General features: G+C 44.1%; 1 protein-coding gene across 1 annotated transcript in view; it reads right to left on the bottom strand.

Annotated features, from left to right (window-relative positions):
• CABLES1 (Cdk5 and Abl enzyme substrate 1) overlaps nucleotides 1-25,513 on the bottom strand; it is a 258,207-nt gene extending 232,694 nt beyond the window's left edge. The window contains 1 exon segment of the mRNA XM_030213504.1: nucleotides 24,834-25,513. Coding sequence (XP_030069364.1) covers nucleotides 24,834-25,258 — 425 coding nt within the window. The 5' untranslated portion in view covers nucleotides 25,259-25,513.
• Between the last annotated feature and the right edge of the window lie 231 nt (nucleotides 25,514-25,744).

Raw genomic sequence — 25,744 nt, 5'->3', positions numbered from 1 at the left:
GCTTATTTTTGTCTTTTCCCTCCTCCCCATCCCCTCAAGTTTCTTTACTACTTGATGTACCACCCAAAGCGGTTTACACATAAAATAATCAAAAGAATATCAAATAGAATTCCATTTGGATGGAAAAAGAGAAAGAAGAGAGTAGCATAGCAAAGCTGCAGGGCCGTCCAAAGAACCCTGCAGTACCGTGTCTCTGTCCCACCACCATAAGGGAAAGCTTACAGGAAGGCTTCTATAAACAAATGGGCTTTACAATCAGTTTTAAAATTTAGGTAAGGACATCTGTAATCTTATGGATAAGGGGAGAGCATTCGGAAACACTAGGGCCTACTACACTGAAAATCTTTTTACCAGATATACTCAAATTTTATCTGGCTGTAGGTTGGCACATTGAGGAAGTTCTGATGGCTAGATCGAAGGGTTCATTGAGGGGAATAAAATTGCAGAAACAAACAGAAAAAGGGAAATGTACAGGATCTTATGGACCAGAAGTAGAATTTTATAAGAGATCCAATACATGATCAGCAACCATGGGGTGGCATTGATCCTATTTCCGTGTGCCCCTGACAGCCACATTTTGAATTGCTTGAAGGTGATGAATATCTATGGCCATAAGGCCTTGTAACACCCTATATCAATAGTCAAGATTGCTAATTATAAAAGCATAGACAAAGTGTTTCCAGCGCTGCTGGATGGAACATCTTACAGATCTCATTTGACGTAGTCTATAAAAATAACTCTGAACTACAGCTGTTATTTGTGCCTGAAAATGGAATTGATCATCTAGGATGACACCTAATATTTTTAAGAGTGGAAACCGTTTTTCCTGTTGCAGGGTATTCTCAGGCAGATGCCACTTTACCAGTCAACATTTATATATGCTATTGCTCCAGGATTATATGCTTGTACCAGTATTCAAAATCTGCCAGCCTTTCCACGACCCCTGAAGCAGGCGGGTTTGTTTCACTGAAACACGGCCCTGTGTTGGGTCTAAACCGGTGTCAATAAAGGTGTTCTTTCCTTTATAATTACCTGTGTGGGATCTCATTTATACTTACAAATCTTCTACTTGTGTTCTCGTCTCTATTTTTTTTTTGTTGCCATAAGATGGAAGGCCCATGGTGCAAAACTAAACTTTTCCAACGATTCAGAGCCATTTTATTGGCCTTTAACCACAATGCTAGAAGATTGAGCTTATCATTGACAGTTTGGACTGCAGAGGTACTAGTAGGATTGAGACTAGTAACTATTTGTCATCAGCATATACAAATGAAGTCAAACCCTGAGACTGTATTAGGGTCAGTAATGGTGCCAAAAAAAATATTTAAAAAGCAGCGGGGCCCATATGGACCCCTGTGGCATGCCACAGGATAGGGAGTAGCTTTCCAAGAGATTAGCTTACCAACTGGCCATATGCATTCTACTTTCAAGATAGGAACAGACCCAGATCAAAGTGCCCCCCTAGATCCCTATGGCACTAAGACGATGCAAAAGAAGAGTATGATCAACTAGGTCGAACACTGATGTGAGATCCAGGGAAAGAATAACTGTACAGCCTTGGTCCAGATGGGGTAGAATGAAATTTGCAATACCCAGAAGAGAGGTTTTTTGTTATGATGCAGGTGGAAACCTGTTTCATGTGAATGAAGAACAGCAGTTCTCTCAACATGATCTTGTATTTATTTATTATATTTGTATTCCGCACTTTCCCACTAAAAGCAGGCTCAATGCGGCTTACATAGTAATAGGTAACACAGAATTTTGTTATGTAAAGTAGGAAATTAAGTATAACATAATAGAAGGATGGATGGGTAGGTAGGTAGAGACAGGAGGAGGGTAAGGTGGGAGATAGATTCTGGAAATAAGCCCTCCCTCTCCCCCCCCCCCTTTGCTTTTCCTTTCCCTCCTCCCCCCTTCCCTTCTCCTTTTTGTCATACCCACCTATCACCACAACCCACTTATCCTTTCCCTCCCCCTACCATACCATCATGCTCAAATTACTACTACTACTATTTAGCATTTCTATAGCGCTACAAAGCATACGCAGCACAAACATAGAAGAAAGACAGTCCCTGCTCAAAGAGCTTACAATCTAATAGATTTTTCTCCCCCATTTATATATTACTCATACTTTGTGGCAGCTAGATTAATTCATATATCTCATACAATGTGTAGTAAACTGTTTTCATTTTTTTGGAATCCATCATTTGTTTTTGTCTCACATTTCAACAGCACACATTTGTGGCAGCTAGATTAGTTCATATTACAAATAGTGGGTAGTAGTTTATATTGTTTTCATCTTTTTCTTTGGGATTCATTATTTGTTCTCTCCCTCACATTTTAATAGTACTCTTATGTTTTGACACATTTTACAAGGAATCTTATAGAGATTCATATGCCTTTTTTTCTTTAGTTCACCTTTTTTTTTTATCGTACTTATCTTATTGAGGGGGGTTTTGACATCTTATATGTATATTTTAGCTGTTGTTTTGTTATTTACCATATTTTCAGAGATAAGAAACAAGGAAGTGACTTGCTACTAATCAGTTCAGACTTTTGTTATCAGTACTTAGCATTGCTTTAATGGCACTTGTTTCTTGATTGAACCTTTTTTTTTTTTTTAGAAGACACAAAATTGCATAGTGCTTTAGTTTCTCTAAATGGTTGTTAAATGTATACATTCCCAAACTTTTTCAATATAGATTTGCAATGGTTTTAAACTTGCTTTTGCCACTTGGTTTCCAACAATGAGGCTTCGCCCTGGCTGTTAAAAGAACACTTGCAGCGTTGGCATTACTTTTCCTGTGCCGACTCGATTAAACACCACTAGTTTTTCTGAGTGTTACATCTAAAAAGGTAAGACTTAGCTCTTTGGAAATTGGGGGGGGGGGGGGGGGGGGGGCCCTTTTACTAAGCTGCGTAAGCGTCTACATGCGTACAAAATGGATTTACTGCACACCGAGTGGATCTTGTGGTAATTTCATTTCTGGCACGCGTCCAATACGCGAGGCTTAAAAATAATTATTTTCTGCCACGTGTATCGGACGCACACCAAGTGGCATTTGGCACGCGTAGGTCATTACCACCTGGTTACCGCGTGAAACTTTACCACTAGGTCAATGGCTGGCAGTAAGGTCTCAGACCCAAAACGGATGAGCAATTTTAATTTTGCTGCATGTTCACTTTCAGCAAAAAATTACAAAAGGCCTTTTTTACAGGTGTGCTGAAAAATGATTCTGTGCTCGCCCAAAACCTGTGCCTACACTACCTACTGCAGGCCATTTTTCAGCACACCTTAGTAAAAGGACCCCTCATTTTTTCCAGCTGGGCTCAAGGAATCCTGTTTAGAAGGAAAGGTTCTTCGGAATCTTAGCAGAGATTGGGCGGCGACGCCGGTAATCGGGAAACAAAATGGAAGCTGGGTAGACTTCTACGATCTACTCCCTGATCGTGACTGGATAGGGATGGGCTGGAGTGTAAGTTTTACGGAGCTTTGACGTTAGCTTCAGAACTTTAGTACAAGAACAGTACTGAGCAGACTTCTACGGTCTGTGCCCTGAGAATGGCAAGGACAAATCAAAAACTCGAGTATACATATAAAGTATCACAAACTCATTTTACATGGTATATCTTGTTGGGCAGACCGGATGGATCATCCAGGTCTTTATCTGCTGTCATTTACTATGTTACTTTATGCTACTATGAAAATTATACCATGTAGTCAAGAAACTACGCTGTTTTTCCCCTTTTTTTAAATCACATCAGTTTTTCATTTCTATAGCTTCAGAACCTTTTACAATTCACATACTAAGCTCCCACATTTTCAGAATGGTTTACATATTTCTGCAGTTTCAGAATTGTTTATTTGGTTCCTGCAGTTTCTGATCACATATTCTTGCATCCAGGCAGAGACCTTTTGTCTAAGGATTGGTGCCTCCTGTATGCTCTGTACGTTTGTATTTAAAATACAGAACTTAGGGCCCTGTTTACTAAGGTGCACTAGTGTTTTTAGTGTGTGGTAAAAATTAGTGCATGCTAATCGTGTAGACACTCATAGGAATATTACAGGCATCTACATGGTTAGCATGCACTAAGAACGCTAACACGCCTCTAGCGCGGCTTAGTAAACAGGGCCTAAGTTTTGTATTTTAAATAAACCTTAAAAATCTGTTAGAATTTTGGATTTTGTGTTTAAGTCTCTTAACTCAATGGGGGGTTTTTTGTTATTGTTTCATTCAGCTTATGAAACCATACTGTGATTTGATAATATTTTAATCAAGTTTGTAACACGCAGCACTTTTTTTTTTAAGACACTTTAAACGTTTGTGCATTTGTACAGGCTGGATTGTATGCCTATTTGTGAAGAAAACAAGTTCAATGTGTATTATTTTTAGTCTCTCTCTGGGAGGTTTTAATTATAGTCTTCATGTGTATGCTTTTTATAAGGCAATATTAGTTTTTAATTTTTTTGTCTGATTTTGTATTCTATAATTATGAATTTTGATATTATGATATGTTGGAATGTTCAATGGTCTTTTTGATGATTAGCCCTTGGATGTTATGTTCATATGCATTCTTTGACACCTTCAGTGCTTTTATTAGGAGCAATATTCAGAGGAATAAGTGAAGTTAGTTTTTAAATTAAGACAACAGAAGAACAGGGACAACCTTCTACATAGAAACACCAAAGTACCAAGTAGGAGTAGAAATAGACACACACAAAAGATGATCAGCCTTGGAGATAATGTCAAATAACTATTATAAAAGCACCAGTATAAAACAGACCCAACAAGAGCTGTGTTTCTATGAGCGCAGCCACCTGCATCAGGGGTTGCAGACCAGCAGAAAGAATTCTGGAGCACTATACTGGGTACAGGATAGCCTTAGAAATACTATGAGTGAAGAAGCCAGTAAAACCAAACTACTGGAGACGCCGTAAAACAGCCGACACTACACCATGTTTAATCGTCTAATATATAGTTTCACTTTTTAAATTATTTTTTCCTCCACTGTGTTATTTGTTTTTTTCATTTAATATACATCAGTATGTCTAATACTGTCATTGTAGATTTCATGTCGAAACACAATTCCGTGTCAAGTCCCGATTTAGTTTGATGCTTCAATAAGCAATGACTTCTGGTCCCATCCTCAAGTGTCTTTTTTTTTTGGACCTTATTTGGAAGGCTATTCTTCTTACCCTACTTTTGCTGTTTTATAACCACACAGCAGAAGAAAGAGTGGAGTGGCGGCCTAGTTGTTAGGGTGGTGGACTTTGGTCCTGAGGAACTGAGTTCGATTCCCACTTCAGGCACAGGCAGCTCCTTGTGACTCTGGGCAAGTCACTTAACCCTCCATTGCCTCATGTAAGCCGCATTGAGCCTGCCATGAGTGGGAAAGCGCGGGGTACAAATGTAACAAATAAAATAAAATAAATGAGCATGGCTAAAACAGACTTATTGAACAACTTCCTTATAAAGATGCCCAACTGTGTGCAATTCAGCAAATTCTCAGTTCAGTGCATCCCATCTTAAAATACCAACATGCAAGCTGTAACTCTGCTTTAGCTCACTTAAAGAGGAACTCAAGACCACACTGTGATGCCTGGTGCACAGCCCTAGCTTTCTATTATTCCTCTTAATGTGTCACCATAGTGTGGACAAGATCTCCCCATTACAGGAAGCCATGGCTCAATGCCTTCTATTACCTTACGGGAGGTCTCAAGCCCACAGCCACAAGAAGTCTCTAGATCAGGGGTTCTTAACCAGTGGTGGAAAAGGAGAAGGGACTTGAAATCGAGTATACATTTGTAAGTAGTCATTTTAATCAACATTATGTACAATTCCTGTAGAAACTTCTTTGGTAGTATCACTACTACTGTAACTTTAATGACATGTTACCAGTTAACAACATACATAACTGTCAGTAATCATGACTAGTAGTTTAAGAAGGGGGTGTGAGGGTTTCAATGATTAAGAAGTACTGGAACCAACAAAAGTTAAGAATCCCCATTCTAGGTCCTTGCAGACATAACCTCTCCTGGTGTCTGCCAAGATGTAGCCAGAGGAGGAGACAACACCACCACCAACACAAAAACAAGAGAAATCCAATGCTGTGCCTGCTGTCACAATGGAGTGTTGTGGCCACAGTAAAGCCATAAGAACAATCGTATGAACCAGCAAAACAGAGAGAAATGCCAGTCTGCAGCTGCAAGGTCTCTGTGAACCGGGACTGGCCTGCTCAGGCATACTTTGAGACAGGGCCATACCAAACAATTTTGCCTTGTGTGACTCACCACCATGGTGCCCCCACACTGCCCAGAACATTCATCCCCTTCCTAAAAGCAACACCCCCTCCCCCCAAACACCACTCAAGTATATTCATCTCAGTCCTGGCCTGCTAGTCTAGGGTAGGGTGGGAAGCACCCATCCTCAGTTGCTGCAGCCTGTGCCGAAACAGGCAGTAGCAACTGGGGGATTATTACTGCCCGCCCTACCCTAGGCCACCACGGCATCCTTCAGGTAGGCCTAAGGGGAGCTTGGGGGGGGGGGGGGTGAAGATGTTGAGTGGAAGAGGAGATGCTGGCCACCTTGGGAGGGAAGTGCTAAGCAGAGGAGGCAATAATGGAGAGCAGCTTGTGTCTCCTCCCCCACCCCCCAACCTCCCCTTGTGCCCTATGAGGCCTCATATACTTCACTATAGCCCTGCTTTGGGAGGAGGGTTCTATAAAGCATGTTTTATATATGGAAAAATTCTTACAAAAAGTTGTGCAGTTGGATACACATGTACAAGGAACATCTGCATGCAGTACTCGCAGCGGTACCACTGCAATGTCCATAGTATTTTATAATACACACAGATAAGTTAACCTGTGGCTATTCATTTGCAACCTTCCTACCTTAAATTTAGTTCTTGTAAGAAGACCTGTTTTTCAGAAAGATTTTGCTGGGGCTTGTGGAAGGTCAGCCGCTCGTTGAGGGGACCTGGGTTCATTTCTGCCGCTCTGTCCTGTTCTATTATTAATGTTCTTTTCCTTTCTCTGTCTAGTTGTAAACCTCCTTGTGCAACTGTTTGAAAGGTGGTATATCAAGCAATCAACAAACACACACATTACTGAGGAAGAGCATCATCGTGATCCCTGTCAGATGGTTTTTAAGCTAGGGCATGATGTGGAAGGACAGACTGTTGTAGAGTTTGGAGCAGGGTAGGGATTCCCTTCTAGGCCTTGAATTTATCTGCTTTCCATATCTGATGATTAAATCAGCCTACACACACACATACAGTTACACCTTCATAGAAACAAGTGTAAAATTTGCTTTCTACTGGGCTAGTTCTGGATGCTTGATTCTTAAAAAGAGAACCTCAAGTACCCAAGATGCCTTTCTGAAACAGGAATCTTTTTTTTTTTTTTTTTTTAAATTCACCCTCTTCTAAAAATCACCCCCTTAAAGCATTAGCACAAACACAACTGAAAAAGTAACTGCAAAAAGAGAATAGAGGTTCCACAAAAATAACTTAGTTTCATTCATCTGCAGCCCACGAATAAGCATGGAACACTAAGAAAAAAAAAAAAAAAAATTTTATTTCACTACAGTTACCTCAACATGCACACTGCGATCTCCTAAGCCACCTTCCCTTCAGAAAACAGGCTAACATTTAGAATTATTAGATCCAGATGCTTTGTTAATACTCATACATGCATTAATAGTCTTCTTCAGACTTCTGTAATGCACTCTATAAGGACATTTAGAGGCCTATTTTTAAGTGTTTTCAAAATGAGCCCCTTGCAGGCTTATTTTCAAAAGAAAAGGGTGCCCATCTTTCAACACAAATCGGAAGATGGGGGTCCTTCTCACAGGGTCGCCCAAATCGGCATAATCGAAAGCAGATTTTGGGCATCCTCAACTGCTTTCCGTCACAGGGATGACCAAAGTTCCCGGGGGCATGTCAGAAGCATAGCGAAGGCGGGACTGGGGCGTGCTTAACACATGGGCATCCTCGGACGATAATGGAAAAAAGAAGGGGGTCCCTGACGAACACTTGAGTGACTTGGTCCTTTTTTTTTTTTTTACGACCAAGCCACAAAAATATGCCCTAAATAACTAGATGACCACCGGAGGGAATCGAGGTTGACCTCCCCTTACTCCCCCAGTGGTCACTAACCCCCTCCCCCACCCTAAAAAAAAAATTTGTAATATTTTTTTCAGTCTCTATGCCAGCCTCAAATATCATACCCAGCTCCATGACAGCACTATGCAGGTCCCTGGAGCAGTTTTAGTGGGTACTGCAGTGCACTTCAGGCAGGCGGACCCAGGACCATCCCCCCTACCTTTTACACTTGTGGTGGTAAATGTGAGCCCTCCAAAACCCACTGCACCCACATCTAGGTGCCCCCTTCACCCATAAGGACTATGGTAGTGGTGTACAGTTGTGGGGAGTGGGTTTTGGGGGGGGCTCATCACACAAGGTAAGGGAGCTATGCACCTGGGAGCTTTTTCTGAAGTCCACTGCAGTGCCCCCTAGGGTGCCCAGTTGGTGTCCTGGCATGTGAGGGGGACTAGTGCACTACGAATTCTGGCTCCTCCCACGACCAAATGGCTTGGATTTGTCGTTTCTGAGATGGGCGTCCTCGGTTTCCATTATCGCCAAAAATCGGGGACGACCATCTCTAAGGTCGACCTAAATGTTGAGATTTGGGCGTCCCTGACCGTATTATCGAAATGAAAGACGGCCGCCCATCTTGTTTTTGATAATACGGGTTTCCCCGCCCCTTCGCCGAGACATCCTGCGAGGATGTCTTCAGGAAAACTTGGGCGCCCCCGTTAGATTATGCCCCTCTTGGTCACCTTCAGTTAGAAGGCCACAGATCAACCAAACATGCTGCAGTCAAGCTGGTACATCATGCTACCCTTTACAATCCTGTAATACCACTCTGTACGGAACATCTCTGGTTAACTAATTTTTACATATTTCAGTTTACAATTTTGGGTATGGTAGTTTAGTCCCTTATATGCCACTTAGTGTAACATTAAGAAAGCAACAGTCCCTCTCCTTGTCAGGCCTGTCTCTATTTCCCGCCTTTTACTTGGGTATTTTTCTATAAACCACTTGGAGCTATTTTACCAGAGTAAGGCAGTATAACAAATGTAAAATGATTGTATGTGAAGCACAGCGTTTAATATTTTGGCCCCTCTCCTTTGGAACAGGAGCCCCCCCTTCACCTTTGCTTGGAAACATCTTTGAAGAAATTTCAGGCCAGCCTTAAAGGCCAGAGAAAACAAATGTGCCCTATAGCCCGATGATCAAAGGTAAAAGCGGGTGCTTGAGGCCACCAGCACCAGACTAGTTCCCACATTTACCTTTGAACCCATGATCATCTGACAAACAGCACCTGCACCCCTCAATACCGCAAAGCTCATTTAAATTAAATTTAGATGAGCTCTGCAGTATTCCGCCCCTATGATCAGAGAACAGCACTCAGATTGTAGGGGCAGAATAGCGCCTTAACCCTACACCAGGTCAGAGCTGGCATTAGGGTTAAGGCTCTGTTCCCGACCCCACCCTGTCAGTCAGGCAGCCTGGGCTGTCACCATGTCCTGGGGGTCCATTGGACCCCCATCACTGCTTCATCCCTGGTGGCCTAGTGCCCCACCTAGGCCCCCCAGAGACATGGGGCTAGAGGCTCCAGTCCCCCTGACCCCCCCCCCCCACACAAGGCACGGGAGGGTGGGGCTGAAGATCTGGTGGATCTCCAGCCCCCCTAACCACCACTCACACCCCAACAAAAAAAAAAAAATACACACACACACACACATATATATATATATACACATACATATACTAGCCGTTGAGCCTGTTAAAACGGGCTACTATTGGAATGGGGGTTTTCCAAGGCCCCCCCCCCCCCCGCGGTCGCCGCTGCCCCCTTCCCCCCCCCCCCCCCCCGAGGTCGCCGCTACCGGTACCCCCCCCCCCCCCGGAGTCGCCGCCACCACCACCCCGGGCCCTCTGTTCGCTATTAATTCAACTTACATCGCCACAGCACGCAGATCAGCTGAGCTCCCGTCGGCCTGGCCTTCCTTCTCTGCCTGTGTCCCGCCCTCGTGTGACGTACCGTCGGCGAGGGCGGGACACAGGCAGGGAAGGAAGGCCGACTGGAGCTCAGCTGATCTGCGTGCTGCGGCGATGTAAGTTGAATTAATTGCGATCAGAGGGGCCGGGTTTGGGGGGGGTTACCAGTGGCGGCGATCTTGGGGGGGGGGGAGCGCAGTTTCCCTCTCTGTCCCGCCCCATCATCACGTATTGACGCGGGGGCGGGACAGAGAGGGAAGTCTCTACTGCGCATTTGCAAGTGAGTTCGATCACTCGCCGTATATATATATATATATATATATATATATATATATATATATATATATATATATATATATATATATATATATATATATATATATAATACATATATATATACATACACACACACACACCTGGTAGCACAAGTGGATTGCCAACACAACCCCACCACCTGCCCTGGTGGTGTAGCAGCCAACACCCCCCCCCCACACCATACCTCCGTGATGGAGGAGATAACAGCACATTCCCTCTCCCAACGCTGTCTTTAAAATGGTGGCACCCTCCCCTGCTCTGGGCAGGGTTTCCCTACCATATAAGGGAGAACTAAATTTGCAAGCTATTAGCTCTGATAACAGGGGCATTATTGCCCCACACTGTTCCAATGATAATTTTAGAGCTCTGTTTGGAACAGCAACAGCACGGGGCTTCTGATCATCAGGGCATTAATTCCTGAATAGAATGTTCTTGTGCTTCGGGGTTAGTACCATTGGGAAGGCGGGGGGGGGGGGGGGGGGGGAAGGGACGACCAGTACCTTTTCTTTTACTTATACATTGCACTGTTAACCACTCTGATGCTTACTGAAAGACAGTGTTATCACATATAGAACTAAACAAAAGCAGGACAGCTAACCATAAAGGCTCACCCAATTCAGTCTAAGTATCTGAAAGCATGTATGCACATATACGTTAGACATTTTTGAAGCACACAGAAAGGATGTCCACAGCAGAAGAGATGTCAGCTGATGGTGGTGCTCTGCATCTTAATAGGATACAGAAACAGGATACAACAGTTTCATAGTAATGCATTAAACAAGGGAAGGAAAAGATCAAACGGCTCTTCCCTTCACAATTCCTGAGAAGTGTGCATACAAGATTCTACATGCAACGCAACACCAGCTCTATGTCTTTTAGCTAATCCAACATTACATAAGAACATAAGTGTTGCCATACTGGGACAGACTGAAGGTCAATCAAGCCCAGTATTCTGTTTCCAACAGTGGCCAATCCAGGTTACAAGTATCTGGCAAGATCCCAAACAGTACAATACATTTTATGCTGCTTAGCCTAGAAATATGCAGTGGATTTTCCCCACATCCACCTTAATAATGGCTTATGGACTTTTCATATAGGAAGTTCTCCAAACCATTTAAAACCCCACTAAATGAACTGCTTTTACCATTCTCTGGTGACAAATTCCAAAGTTTAATTACATGTTGAGTGAAGAAATATTTTCTCCAATTTGTTTTAAATTTACTACTTTGTAGCTTCATTGCGTGCCCCCAATCCTAACACGCGATTCACATCTACCCGTTCCACTCCGCTTATTATTATTTTATAGACCTCTATCATATCTCCCCTCAACCATCTTTTCTCCAAGCTGAAAAGTTCTAGCCACTTTAGCCTTTCCTCATAGGGAAGTCATCCCATCCCCTTTATCATTTTCATCACCCTTCTCTGTACCCTTTTTAACTCCACTATATCTTTTTTGAGGTGCGGTGACCAGAATTGCATACAGTACTCTAGGTGCGGTAACACCATGGAGCAATATAAAGGCATTATAAAAGCCTCATTTTTGTTTTCCATTCCTTTCCTAATTATACCTAACATTCTATTTCCTCTTTTTAGCCGCTGCCGCACACTGAGCAGAGGGATTCAACGTATCATCAACGACGACACCTAATCCCTCTCCTGGTCAGTCACTCCTAATGTGGAACCTTGCATCACGTAGCTATAGTTTGGGTTCCTCTTTCCCACATGCATCACTTTGCATTTGCTCACATTAAACGTCATCTGCCATTTGGATGCCCAGTCTCCAGGTCTCGTAAGATCCTCTTGTAATTTTTCACAATCCTCTTACGATTTAACAACTTTCAATAACTTTGTGTCGTCAGCAAATTTAATTACCTCACTAGTTACTCCCATCTGTAGATCATTTATAAATATATAAAAAGCTGCGGTCCCAGCACAGACCCTGCGGAACCCGACTATCTACCCTTCTCCCAACCCTTTTCTTAGACCTACTACAGCTTTAGTGAAGGGCAAGCAAACAGTCACCTGAGGCGCCTCAGAAGAAAGGGGTGCCACCAACAGCTCCAAGCATTAACTAACCTGGAGCACTGCATTTTTCCCCAACATGCACAACTCACCCCATCTGTCTGTGGGAACAGTGGCCACAGGGGGAGCCACTCACACAAGCCAACCCTACCCAAGCATACCCAAAATGTGGAATAGGACTAGCTTCCACCACCTCCGCAAGCCTTGATAATTTCAACTTTATTTCTTGGAAGAGGAAGATTTAAGTCAACATTTATGAAGGGCTGATCTGACCCTGAGGCACTATAGGTTTCACAACTACCGGGGGGGGGGGGGGGGGGGGGTCCAAAATTAGAGCCCTCCCTTCTCATTCCATAAGTCAGTTTTGTTGCTGCTGGACCTAGCACGGTGCTACAGATCTCAGCATACTTGCCACACCTCAATACACATACACCCTGAATCCCACCGACGGGTGTTGCTGTTGGGCATAGCAAGTCCCCCCACACACACACACTTTAAAGACCATGAAACTGTCTGTATAGTACCTCAGCTGAACTGAGGGGCAGTACGCAAACTCAGGAATCAAACCTAAATGTCTTGCATGGCAATACATAGAACAATCATTAAAAAAATGTTTTAGTAAATGTTTTATTTGAATGTTAAATTAATATCTTTACAACAGAATTCACGAGATCACATATGAAATGGCACCTGTTATCAGACAAAGATTTCAAGCAGAAAGATCAACCCAGCACAACCTAATGATAAAGAAAGCTGAAAACCTAGATGTGCTGCCTGACCTTTTGAAACACATTTTTTTTTTTAAATAACTGCTTGTTACCGTAGCACAGGAATTCTCAACCCTGTCCTCAGGGAACACCAAGCCAGTCTGGTTTTCAAGGTATCCACAATGAATATGCATGAGATGATCTGTATACAATGGAACTAGTGCATGCAAATATCATGCATATACATTGTGGGTATCCTGAAAGCCTGGCTGGTTTGGGAATGTCCCAAGGACTGGGTTGAGAACCCCTGCATTCAAAAACAGCAAAAGCATCTTAAAATCACCACCACCAGGATCATAGAGCTGGCAGTCTGGACTCATTTTGGTACATGCGATCAAAGCCCTTGATCTGCCCTTATTCCTAGCCACAGTGGCAACCACTAAATTTACCCCTGACCGTAGAACAGTTGAAATACCAACAACCAAACCTCCTGCCCCTCTGCTGAAGCTCACGCCTGCTGGTGACCTGCAGCTTTCGTTTCCTAGTGGTCACCTCTCTGTGGCGCTGCTGTTTTTCCTCATACGGATATAGGCTCACAGTAAGAAGGGCGTGTAATATTGGCAGCAGCAGGCCAGAGAGTCTGGGGAAGTTTGCAGACAGGGACACAGTGAGGGCAGGATGGACCTGGGCCTGAAGAAGGTGCAAGAGGGGAGAATGTGGGGACAGCAGGAAGGGGTATCACAGGCTGGAGAAGAGGGAGAAGTAAGGGGGGTGATGGAAGAACAGACAAGAGACTGGGTGGGAGGATAACAAACAGGAGTGACAGAGGTCGTGGAAGCACAAGTTAAAAAAAAAAAAAAAAAAAAAAAGGGACCAATCCAAGAAGCAAAGGAAAGTAACAAGAAAGTAGAGAGACTGTAGCAAGAGGAGACAAGGTAAGAGGTGCGATATACAGTTAATTCACTTATAGCCCACCGTTTCCATCTATATAGTTCACAGCAGATTACAGCAAGATTCTAGAACACAAGTTACATAATGTGATTACAAAATATGCTTAAACCTTAATTTAAGCTTAAAAAGGGGGCAAAAACTGAAACGCAGAAAGGGTGTAACAGAAGAAGAAATGCAGAGATAAGGTTAGAAGATCTCTCTCTTAAATGAAAATAATGTGTGTGCATATTTGCATATTAAATAAAGCATACGGGATTTTGGAAAACTATATGAACGAATTTTCTTTTTTTTCCCTTTAATCTTTCTTTTTCTCCAGATATCTGTTACACAGTTGTTGCATTTGTACAATAATTCTAACATATCTGCATGTTTTTCTTTTCTATCCTCCATAAACTAAATTACATTTATCTTCAAGTTTTTAATTTGTGCAGCCATCGTAATGTGTAATGATTTCCTTGTAACATAGAAGATAAGATATGTGAGGAAGCAGATATTTGTCTTGTGTGTGTGAGCGTTGGTGATTTTTTTTTCTCTTTCCTACATCCTTATCCCTAGGGCAGGTATTCCCTTGGGTGGAAACACTACACTGTTGGGTTGTCCCTTCTCATGTATGCCTAAAGTCATTCATGTTTGTTAGTCCTGTGTTATAGGGAGAGTCTCTTAGTTGTTTTATTGCCACTCTTGTAATTGTGTTTGGGGGGGGGGGGCTGTGGTTTGTGTTAATTGCTTAAGTGTTGTCTCAATCTTACTGGGGGGGGGGGGGGAAGAATTGGAAGTGTGGCATGGTTTTTATCTATTGTTTCTTACCCAACTGCTGATAGAGGGGAATCCCATGGTTTTAAAACCTGGAACCCCCCCTCCCCTCGGCTTTTGACCAGCCTTTGTCTAAATTTAGTCCCCTCACATTTTGTCTCTCTTTTTCAATTTCCCTTTTGTTTTGATGGGTTTTTTCCTTTTTTTGTCCTTGCAGTCTGATAGTTACATTTGACCTCTTGCTGCAAATACAAAGCTCCTAGGCCTTTCCTGTTTCAAAACTTTGTCTTAAATACTTCAGTTTTTAAAAGTTAGGTTTCGAAGAGGGTCACGTGACGCTATGTACCGGAGCGGTCGAGGCTAGACTAGCTCCAGGTACCTCCTTGTAATTCCCATCGAATTAACTCCAGAAACAAGGCGGTGTGAACCACAATTGCTAGCGGAAAGCTGACACATTAAGATTCTGCGGCCGAAAGAGAAATTGATAGCAGGTATGACGGCTAAATCGCTAAAAAAGGACAGAGACAAGAGTAAAGCGCTGGAAGACAAAATGGCGGCCCCAGCGAGCCCGCCAACCTCTGCAGTCGGGTCGGCGTGGGCAGCGGAGATTGTGGGAGAGGTGACGACCGCGATGGAGGCGATCCTAGATAAAAAGTTGGAAGGCTTGAATTCAAAACTGGAGGGATTACAAAATCATATGGCGCAATTGAGCCAAGACCTGGTAGCGCACCAACAGCGCACGGGGCCTGAAGACCGTACGGGAGTTGTAGAAGAAAAATATGCTAAACTTCAAAAGCTGGTAGAAGACCAAGCTGAGAAACTCGAGGATCTAGAAAACAGATCCCGACGTAATAACTTACGCTTCGTGGGGCTCCCCGAAGAAATCAGCGATAAAGAACTACGTACTTTCCTTGAAACATGGCTGATGAAAGAACTAAAATTGAGCACAGAGCTGGGCCCGTTGCAAATTGAAAGAGCACACCGCATGGGGATACAGAGAGCGGGTGACGCCAGACCCAGGATAGTTATCTGCCGTTTCCTGAATTTTGTTCAAAAAACAGCGATATTGCAAGCTATGAGAGGAGGTATGGCTCTTAAATACAATAACCAAAAAATCCTTTGCTTCCAGGACTACTCGGCGGCAGTTGCGGCGAAGAGAAGGAGCTTTTCACCAATTTGCTCCCAATTAATCCAACATAAGGTTAAATTTACCTTGCTGTACCCGGCGAAACTACGGGTAACCCATCAGTCTGCGACGAAAACCTATGAAACAACACAAGCGGCACAAGACTTTGTAAAACATCTGCTGCAGACGAGAGATGAATAAGGTAAAGAAAGGCACATGTTACAACTGAAAGTTATTCAAGTAAAGAATTGCTTCCTTTGGCGGCAAGCGGCGGACATTTACAATACGCAGAATAATTTTAAGTAAGTTTTGAAGTATGATCTGCTGCTGACTCCTGGACAAAAGAGGAGCATTGGGATGCGAATTAAAAGACAATGGAGAAACTAATTGGAGCTCCATAGAAGTAATATTTGTAACTATACTGGGATGTTGGCAACTCTGAAATATAATAGAAGTGGACATATTAGTGAGAATGACCAGCAGGCTTCGGAGAAATAGATTGGAGAGAAGCAGGAGAGAAAGGGACTGCTATAAGAGGACTAAAGAGATCAAGATTTAAATCCTCCGGCTTTGCTGAGTTATTACAGAACAAATGGTTTAATTATCTGATCGGCTGATTGACCCAACACCAAGGAGGTGAAATACAGTCTGTTAAAGTTGGGAACCAAGCCTATGGATGAAGACATGATGATATGCGGAAGAGAGTTGAGATAACTGTTTTGGTTTTATATACTTCTGCACTTCATTGCAGGCTAACAGAACTGAGAGAATAATCAAAGAATGGTTGAAATGGTAAAATTGTTTGACAGTTATAGGAAGTTGTAGTAGGTTCACATGATTGGAGCATTTTTGCGGGATAATATATGGGAAAACTGTAAACTTTAAATCTGGGGAAAAGGGAGTTAAAGGGAATATAGAGGCTCTTACATGTAAATGAGAGTACAAGTTAAACCGGTTTAAGGAGCGGGGAATAGCAAGGGGGGGGGTCAAACGTGACTAAATTCCGTGGGGGGAATTAGCAGGGATAATAAAAGGGGAGGGGGATCTGGGAGGAGAAGGGGAGTTATAAGGGAAGGGGATTCAGATTGTCATAAGACGGAAAACTCAAAGGGTAAATATAAACACTACAGAGGTAAAGAGGAATTGGAACACACTAACCTACAGCACACAGAGGTAACAGAGGGGTCATGGGCTGGGGTGGCCTCTTTCAGAAGATAAAAGGTTTCAATGGCAAATAGGATGCTTTTATGTTCCTTAAATGATAAAAATTGTAACATGGAATGTGGGTGGTATTAATTCACCCATCAAAAGATCAAAAATTTTGAAATATCTGCAAAGAATTCAAGCTGACATAGCTCTTTTACAAGAAACACATCTCTCGGATAAAGAACATGAAAAGCTGGCTAGGTGGTGGGTAGGACAGTGTGTAGCCGCACCAGCTAAAGGGAAAAAGGGAGGAGTAGCTATTCTAATCAGGAAAGGGCTGGTGACAGAAATGAGTGATGTGACTAAAGATCAAGAGGGGCGCTATGTTTTTGGTAAGGTGATAATAGCAAGACAGCAGGTACTATTAGGCAGCATATATGCTCCCAACCACTTTGAGGCTCAATTTTACAGAAGTTTGGTGGACATACTTACTGCAGTAGACCCCATCCCATTAATCCTAGGAGGGGACTTTAACATGGTGTGTGACCCAGAACTGGATAAATCTCAGCCTCCTCCTACGCTAAAACACTGGCCCTCGAGAGGGCTGCCCAATCTTTGCACTGTATTAGACCTGTTAGATGTATGGAGAGTGTTACATCCACAAGATAGGGACTATACTCATATATCAAGGGCGCATAATACCCAATCGAGGATAGATTATATACTGATGTCTCGATCACTGCTGGGAGGGGTTAGAGAGTCGAGAATAGGACCATACGCTATTTCAGACCACGCAGAAGTATGGGTGAAGTGGCAACCAACGGGGATGGAAGAGAAAATGAGATGGTGGTCTTTTCCGAGCTATTTAGTCAAAGATATAGGCTTTAAAGAGGGATTGTTGGCTAAATGGGATGAATATAAAGCTACTAATGAAAACTCAGTTGAGAGTGCCTCCTCTTATTGGGAAGCAGCCAAGGCTGTCATGAGAGGAGAAATGATCAGCTATGTCAGCCATTTTAAAAAAGCAAGGGACAAAGAAATTTTGAGATTAGAGGCCCAGATTCGTACGTTACGGAAAAGATTTGGTGAAACTCCAAACGTTCATACTAGAAAGGAGCTCCTAGGGGCACAGGTGATGCTGAATACGCTGATCCATGAACGTGAGGTGAAATCACAAACCTATTATAAATTTCAATTATACAAATTTGGGGGTAAAGGTGGGAAGATGATGGCGCGACTTATAGCTCGGAAACAGGCTACCCGTACAGTAACAGCTTTGAAAGATCAGACAGGTAAACTATGCCATTCGGACGTGGAAATCCGAGATATTTTCCAGAACTTCTATCAGCAATTATATGCAGAAAGGGATAATTCAGGCCTTGACAGTACTTTATATTTGGACAATCTGGATTCTCCGAGACTGACTGATGGGGAGAGAGATCAGCTCAATGCCCCTATATCTAGTGATGAGGTGGGATGGGCCATTGGAAGTAGTCAATCAGGGAAAACTCCTGGACCGGATGGTTTGAAGATAGAGTTTTATAAATTGATGGGAGAGACCATTCTGCCACCAATGGTGGAAGCATATAATGAATGGGTGGAGAAGGGGTCACTGCCAGACCAATTGAATATAGCGCGTATCATATTAATCCCGAAACCCAAGAGGGATGTGACTTTACCTGAATCTTATAGACCCATATCATTATTAAACTGTGAAGTTAAAATTTTTGCAAAGATACTGGCAAACAGAATGGGTCGAGTGTTGCCAAGACTGGTGCACGAAGCACAGGTGGGTTTTGTTAAAGGTCGAGTGGTATCTAAGAATCTCAGGCGGATTCTAATCTCTTTGGAACAGATTGGTAAGGCAAATAGATCAGCACTCGTAGTAAGCTTTGATGCGGAAAAGGCCTTTGATCGTGTGAAATGGGAGTTTCTGTTCACAGTAATGGAAAAATATGGATTTGACGGATGGTTTTTGGGAGCGGTTAATTCTCTTTACACCTCACAAAAAACGAGAGTGATGGTGAATGGTAATTGTTCAGAAAATGTGTGGATAGAGAGAGGAACTCGTCAAGGTTGCCCCTTGTCACCGTTATTGTTTGCATTGTATTTGGACCCATTGATAAGAGAGGTATATTCTAATGCAGAAATTCATGGTGTAACCTTGGGTACGGTAAAATTCAAATTGGCGGCCTTTGCTGATGACTTGTTAGTTGTGATCACGAGACCGGAGACATCGTTACCAGCTTTATTAGAAGCATTTCAAGAATTTGGGGATTTCTCCGGTCTTAAGTTAAATCTGGAAAAGTCAGAGGCACTGGCTGTGGACGAAGAGATGAATAGAACCTGGCCAGGGATGTTCCCGTTGCGGTGGGCAAGGGGGCACTTCCGCTATTTAGGAATCTTGCTATCAACGAAGACTAGGGACCTTTATAAACTTAATATAAAACAACTTTTGGCTCAAACTAAACAACAGCTGGAAAAATGGGAAACCTTGCCACTTTCTTTGATAGGTCGTTTGGGGCTTATACGTATGGTAATTCTCCCTCGCTGGCTATACGTCATGCAAACACTTCCCCTTAGGCTGTTGAACAAAGATCTGAAAACGTTCTACAGACTGGTAATGAGATTTTGCTGGGCGAACAAAAAGGCGAAAATGAAATTCCAGCTGCTATGGGGGGGTTGGTCACAGGGGGGACTAGGCTTGTCTAACATGAAACTATATAATATGGCATGTTTATTGAGACATATTAGAGATTGGCTTTTTGAATCGAATAGTTATACCCCCCTAGAGATGGAAGAGGCATACTATGCTCCATATCGTTTGGTGTCATTGTTGCAAGTGGAGAGATCTTTGATCCCTAAACATCTAAGTCACAGTTTGTTGTTGACGCCGCTACGTGAGGCGTGGCAGTTTCTGGGAAAATGTCTGGAAGTGGACACTGAAGTCACGGAATTAATGACCATTCGGGGGAACCCTAAATTTGTGTCAGGCTTGGAGAATCCAGCATTTAAAAGATGGGAGGAAAGAGGAATAATGTATTTGGAAGATATAATGGGCGAGGAAGGGCAGATAAAATCGCGAGAACAAATACTGGGTAATGAGCCGATGCAATGGGGGACACTTTTGCTTATTGCCAGCTGAAACATTTTATACATTCTTTAGATGGGGAGAAATTGAGACAAAAATCAGGGTCCAAGTTGAAAGAATTCTTTGAGGAAATCTCGGACACTGAGCCATCAGTCTCTGAAGTGTATAAGGCATTAGGTTCGGTGGGGATGAATAAAAACTTGAAAATAGTTAAAGAACGGTGGGAGAAAGATTTGGGAATAGCCCTCCCCAATTGGGACATTAACAGACAAGTGAAGGGTATTGCAAATTTAGTAAGTGGAGCCCAATATCGGGAATGTGCATTTCGGGTACTTCATAGAGCCTACTTCACACAAGTTCAACTAGCAAAATGTGGGGGAACACAAATGCAATATGCTTACGATGTAAAATCACAGAAAACTCATTCTATCATGCATTTTGGAGTTGTGAAGTCATACAGGGCTTCTGGTCTAGAGTGGCCAACTATCTGTCAAACCTGCTGTCTTGTGAAATAATAGGAACCCCCTCACAAATGTTGCTGGATATCTATGGGTCATTTAGAGGGAATACTTCAGAGGAAACACTATTTTTTCGTAAGGGATGTCTTCTGGCAAAGAAATGCATACTTCAAAATTGGACCTCGGAGGCTGTGCCGGAATTCTGGCACTGGCGGAATATGGTGCATCAGCTTCTGATGTGGGAGGCCAGAGAAGCCAGGGGGATCCCCAAAACGAAAGAATCAGTTTTTGAAGATCTGGGGAAAAATATATAGATACCCTATCAGCTAAGGGTAAGAGTTTTGTGCTTAATGTGCTGTAGACACTATATTGAAGTTGTGAGTGGGATAGTTCCTCTTTAAGATGATTGTGAGTTTTCCGGGGGGAGGGAGGTTAATAGGAGGGTTAACAGGAAGGGAGGGGGGAGGATTAGGGAAAAGGGGGGGGGGAAACGGGGGGAAAAGGAACACAAAGTGAAAACAGTAGGTCCAATTTGTTTGCTGGTTGTTTAGAAGGGAATGATATGACTGAATGTATATATTGAATATTTGATGTTGACACAATGTACACTGTTTTCAATAAAAAACCGTTGAAAATATAAAGTTAGGTTTCTACACTGTCTGTCTCCTTGTGGTCCTATCAGGAGTTCCTGTAACATCTTAAAATCTGGTTCCCGCTGTCTCATGATGGTTACTCCCCATTCCATTTCCAGGATGTTACAAACTTTCTTTCTCCATTCCTCAGCAAAAGGAGGCTTCCTGCTCCTTCCTGGTTGCCACTATGTCCATTTTAGCCGTTAACAACAGAAAATTAGGTCAGTTTTGTTTAATATTGTGTTCAGTTCTTATTATGTGGCCCATTAACATTAAACAGTAGTCCACTGGTATGTTTCTGTTACCGTTGGCAAATGTGCTGCCACACAAGACCGCAGCCTTGTGTAGGACACAGTGTAATGAGACGTGTGCATGGCTACTCAACTCACTCTACCCACTAGGACTTGTAATAGTTTTTTGTTTGTTTTTTTAAATTAGGACCAGATCACATTTCCTCAATGGTCTGGCAGCACACGCTCACACAGAATGCCAAGTACATCAAATGTTACAGGGACTAAAGCCCCACGGCATTACAGAGCAGGCCCCGACAGTCTGATAATACTAGTGTACAACTTTGCAGCTAAACCGTGGGCCTTCCCCTTTCCTGGACACAGGTAAAAGTGTTCAGCGCACTCAGCTTGTTATAAAAGGGGCAGATTCCTGAAGACTGACCATCAATAGCAAGTATTGGGGAAACAATAGTTTATCCAGAGCATTGTAATAAGTTCAGTACAGTATTTGGTATCTCTAGACTAGATCCTCTTAAAGGACTAAACAGGATGCAGAAGTGCTGTTAAGTAAACTTAAGACCCTTGCTAGCTGTAGCGATATAAAAATACACTAACACAGCCACTGCTTGATCCATTCCCAGAGATCCATCCATATCAGTACAACCCACCCAAACAGTGGGTTACAGTGAAGCGTTTTAGTCCTATTAAGGAGCGCTGAAGGGGGACTGATGGGGACAATCACTGTGCGTATATATTACCTTATCTTCAACTGTTTTATTGTTGGGTGTTTTGGTTATTTTGGTGTTGGTTTTATTCTTTTGGGTGGTACCTGTTCTATTTATATCAGAGCTCTTTTCCTTCCTTTGATGATTTTATATTGTACATTGCCTGGACTTGGCTTGTTCCAAATCTGGCGATTAATCAAGTGTTTATTGGTTTTAGAAAAAGAGAAAATTTATCAAATCAATAACATCAAGTGGTAACATCAACTGTAACACAGAACTCAAACAAAAGAGAGAAAAAAATTTAAACAAGTTACCTAAAATTGTAAGATTTCAGATAATTATCCACGAGACCAAGTTTTAGCAGTAAAACATCTCACCCGTTTTGTCTGCAACAGAGGTTTCAAATTTATGAATCTGTAAAATTGAATGCCACCAAAAAGTAGGATTGAGATTAGAATTATCTTTCCAATGCATAAGAACCAGTTTTAGCACAGCAACCACTAAAATGTTAAGTAATTTTTGTTGGGACACATCCAATTGATCTTGGAATAGCACAGAACCTAACATAATAACTGAAGGAGTAATTGGACCCTGTACAGGAAGAATGTTTGAAATAAAGGACCACACCTGAAACCAAAATTCATAAATTATTCTACAATCAAAAATCATATGAAGCAAAGTACCAGTGTGCGAGCCACAGGACCAACATTTGTTGCTATTCGAGAGACCAGCTACCGCCAATTTATGAGGAGTCCAAATCGCCCTATGACGAAAGAAATATGACGACTGTACGTAGCTGGCCGAAGCTAAAGGCCTGCTCACTTTAGACCAGAGATAAGACCACTGATTGGGTGATATCTGAATTTGAAGATAGTTTCCCCAAACTGAACATAGGTTTAGTTTGCTGCTTAAACATTTTTGTATAAAAAGTTGACTTTTGGCATTAGCATCATTTTAATAGTCTCCAATCGACATTCTGATTGGCATCTGTAGCCAGTGGCGTAGCAAGGGCGGAGCGGTGGGGGCGGTCCACCCCGGGTACACGCTGCTGGAGGGTGCAGAGAGCAGCCGCGCGCCTGTCGGCTCCGTTGGTTCCCTGCTCCCTCTGCCCCGGAACAGGTTACTTCCTGTTCCGGGGCACCGGGAGCAGGGAGCCAGTGGAGCCAACAGGCGCGCGGCTGCTCTCTGCACCCTCCAGCAGCGTGTACCCGGGGTGGACCGGGGGGGGGGGGGGCTTGATGCGCCGGGGGGGGGGTGTGTGATTGCGCCGGGGGGGCTTGAAGCTAGACCCTGGGGGGACAGACGCCGCTGCACCCGGGGGGGGGGGGGGGTGCGCACTGGTGATCCGCCCCCGGGTGGCAGCTGACCTAGGATCGCCACTGTCTGTAGCCAAGAGGCTAAGGACTGATGAGTTGTAAGGTTCAGGTATGGAAAATGAAGTGCTGTCACCCACACCCATAAGGACAGGCTGACAGCACTGCAGGGGAGAAAGCCTGTGTATTCTATTAAACATGGCACAATCCCTGACCTTTCTACCTTTAACTGCTTAATCTCATGTTTCTAACAATAAGGTTTGGTGAGCACTGAGCCAACCCTAACCCCAATCCCTCACACTGTCAAAAAATAAAAAAAGATGAATGAACCTGAAGCACTTACTATATCCTGTCAAGGAAGCTATAAAACTGAGGCCACCCCTTCAACACAAAATTCACTACAAATCTGTTTACAAATGCCTAAATGCAGATGGGGGCTACTTGCCTCTATTTATGCTGGTTCACAGCTCTGGCACCCAACCAGTGACCCTGCCAAATTAAATGACATGTTTGAACTGCTACAAACAGCCACCAAATAATACTGTAACATCTGGCTTAAACGACTGCTTAGCATGTGTTTTCCTGCATTTGGAGATCGTGAATTGGCTCTGTACTCGGGGATGATGCAAGTTCAAACCTGCAAGGCTGGCATGCTCATCAGATATTCAGCAAGGCTGGTCACACAAACGGGCAAGCCTCAATTTATGCAGATGGCTTCCATTCTTATGTTATACAACCATTTTAAACTTACATTTTCAGAGGGCTGTTAGTCCTATAGGCGAAACTGAAGTACCTTTTCAGAGTGGAAAAGCTCAAGAGTGGGCCTAACAAAAACAAAACAACAAAAAAAAAAAAAACAGCTTCTCACGTACAGAGGCCCGTAGAAATGCGGCCGTTAAATATTTCCAGTACTAGACTGACCAGGGTCAGGAGGAGGAAGCAATTTTCTGCACCAATTAACCCCCCCGAGTACGTTTACAGGAAGTTTGTTGTATTGTCTTAGTGCTTTGTTTTTCTGGATTTCTTAGAAAGCAAGAAACACCAAGATCTCCTTGGAAGGATTGCTGACCCATATGCAAAATGTTAAAAAAAAACCGCACGCACACACACTAGAAAATAACCAGAGCTATGAAAAGTTGAGCAGCCTCTGCCTTCTGCCCTGAGCAATACACCATACACACATGTTGACAGGAAGGTGGGGGTAAGAACACTGCACACGCATGGAGGGGAGGGGAGGGGTGAGGGCACCGCACACATGGGGGAGGGGGAAGGCCCTGCCCCCCCCTTGTCACTCACCTGCACCGCTGCAGCTCCAGGTTCCCGGGCTCGGGGCAACAGTAGCCCAGCGCCGCCTGCCTGGGCGCCATCCCCGGCGTGAAGGAGTTGAGGCGGCTGCGGCTTCCCGTCCCTCCGGCGCTGCTCACCAGCACCACGGGGGACACCTGCACGCAGGCAACGAAGGCATCCTCCTCCTCCTCCACCACCCCCTCGGGCGGCACGGCCAGGGGGCTCTCCCCGAGGTGCCCGCAGGGGGACGGGCTGAGACGAGTCCTGCCACCCTCCTCCTCGTCTTCGTGCGGCGGCCGCCCGTCCAGCGAGATGTTGGTGAGGAAGGAGAGCGCAGCCTGGCGCCGTCGCGGGTCCATGCGCCTCCGAGGAAGGGGCTTCACCACCGCCACCAAGTCCGCACCGTCCACCTTCCTGCTGGCGGCCGCTGCCATCCTCCCTCCGTCACACACGCGCCCTGCAGCCGGGACGGCCCCGGGGGGCGGCGGTGGTGGGGTTTCTCCCTGTCATCCTCCACCTCAGTCCGTGCTTTTGGTCCTCTCTCTCCCTCTCTCCTTTTTGAACCGCGTTATGAAGACGCAGCGACCCCCGCCCTAGCGCTGCAGCTGGCAAGTTGGCGCGCGCGCGCGCGTGGCCCCCGCCGCAAACAGAGCCCTAACTTGCAGGGAGGTGGCTCCGCCAGCCCGTGCTCTGCGCTCCCAGGGTTTTCGCCCCACCCCCTCCTCCTCGGCATGCGTTTGTGCTTGTGGAGGTGGGTGGGTGGGAGGGAGAGGGGGGAGGCGGAGTCTGCGGGCAGCACATGGTTCCGAAGCGATTACATAAATACACAGCGCGCGCAGAACAGGGCGGCCGCCTGGTGCTTGACGTTCGAACCGAATCTCGGCACAAGGCGCAGGGGAGCGAGCTTGGACCAAACTTAG

This window comes from Microcaecilia unicolor, chromosome 1, assembly GCF_901765095.1.
Source record: "Microcaecilia unicolor chromosome 1, aMicUni1.1, whole genome shotgun sequence".
NCBI classification, from domain to species: Eukaryota; Metazoa; Chordata; class Amphibia; order Gymnophiona; family Siphonopidae; genus Microcaecilia; species Microcaecilia unicolor.
The sequence above is the reverse complement of the archived record's forward strand: the minus strand, read 5'-3'. Positions and strand labels throughout refer to the sequence as shown.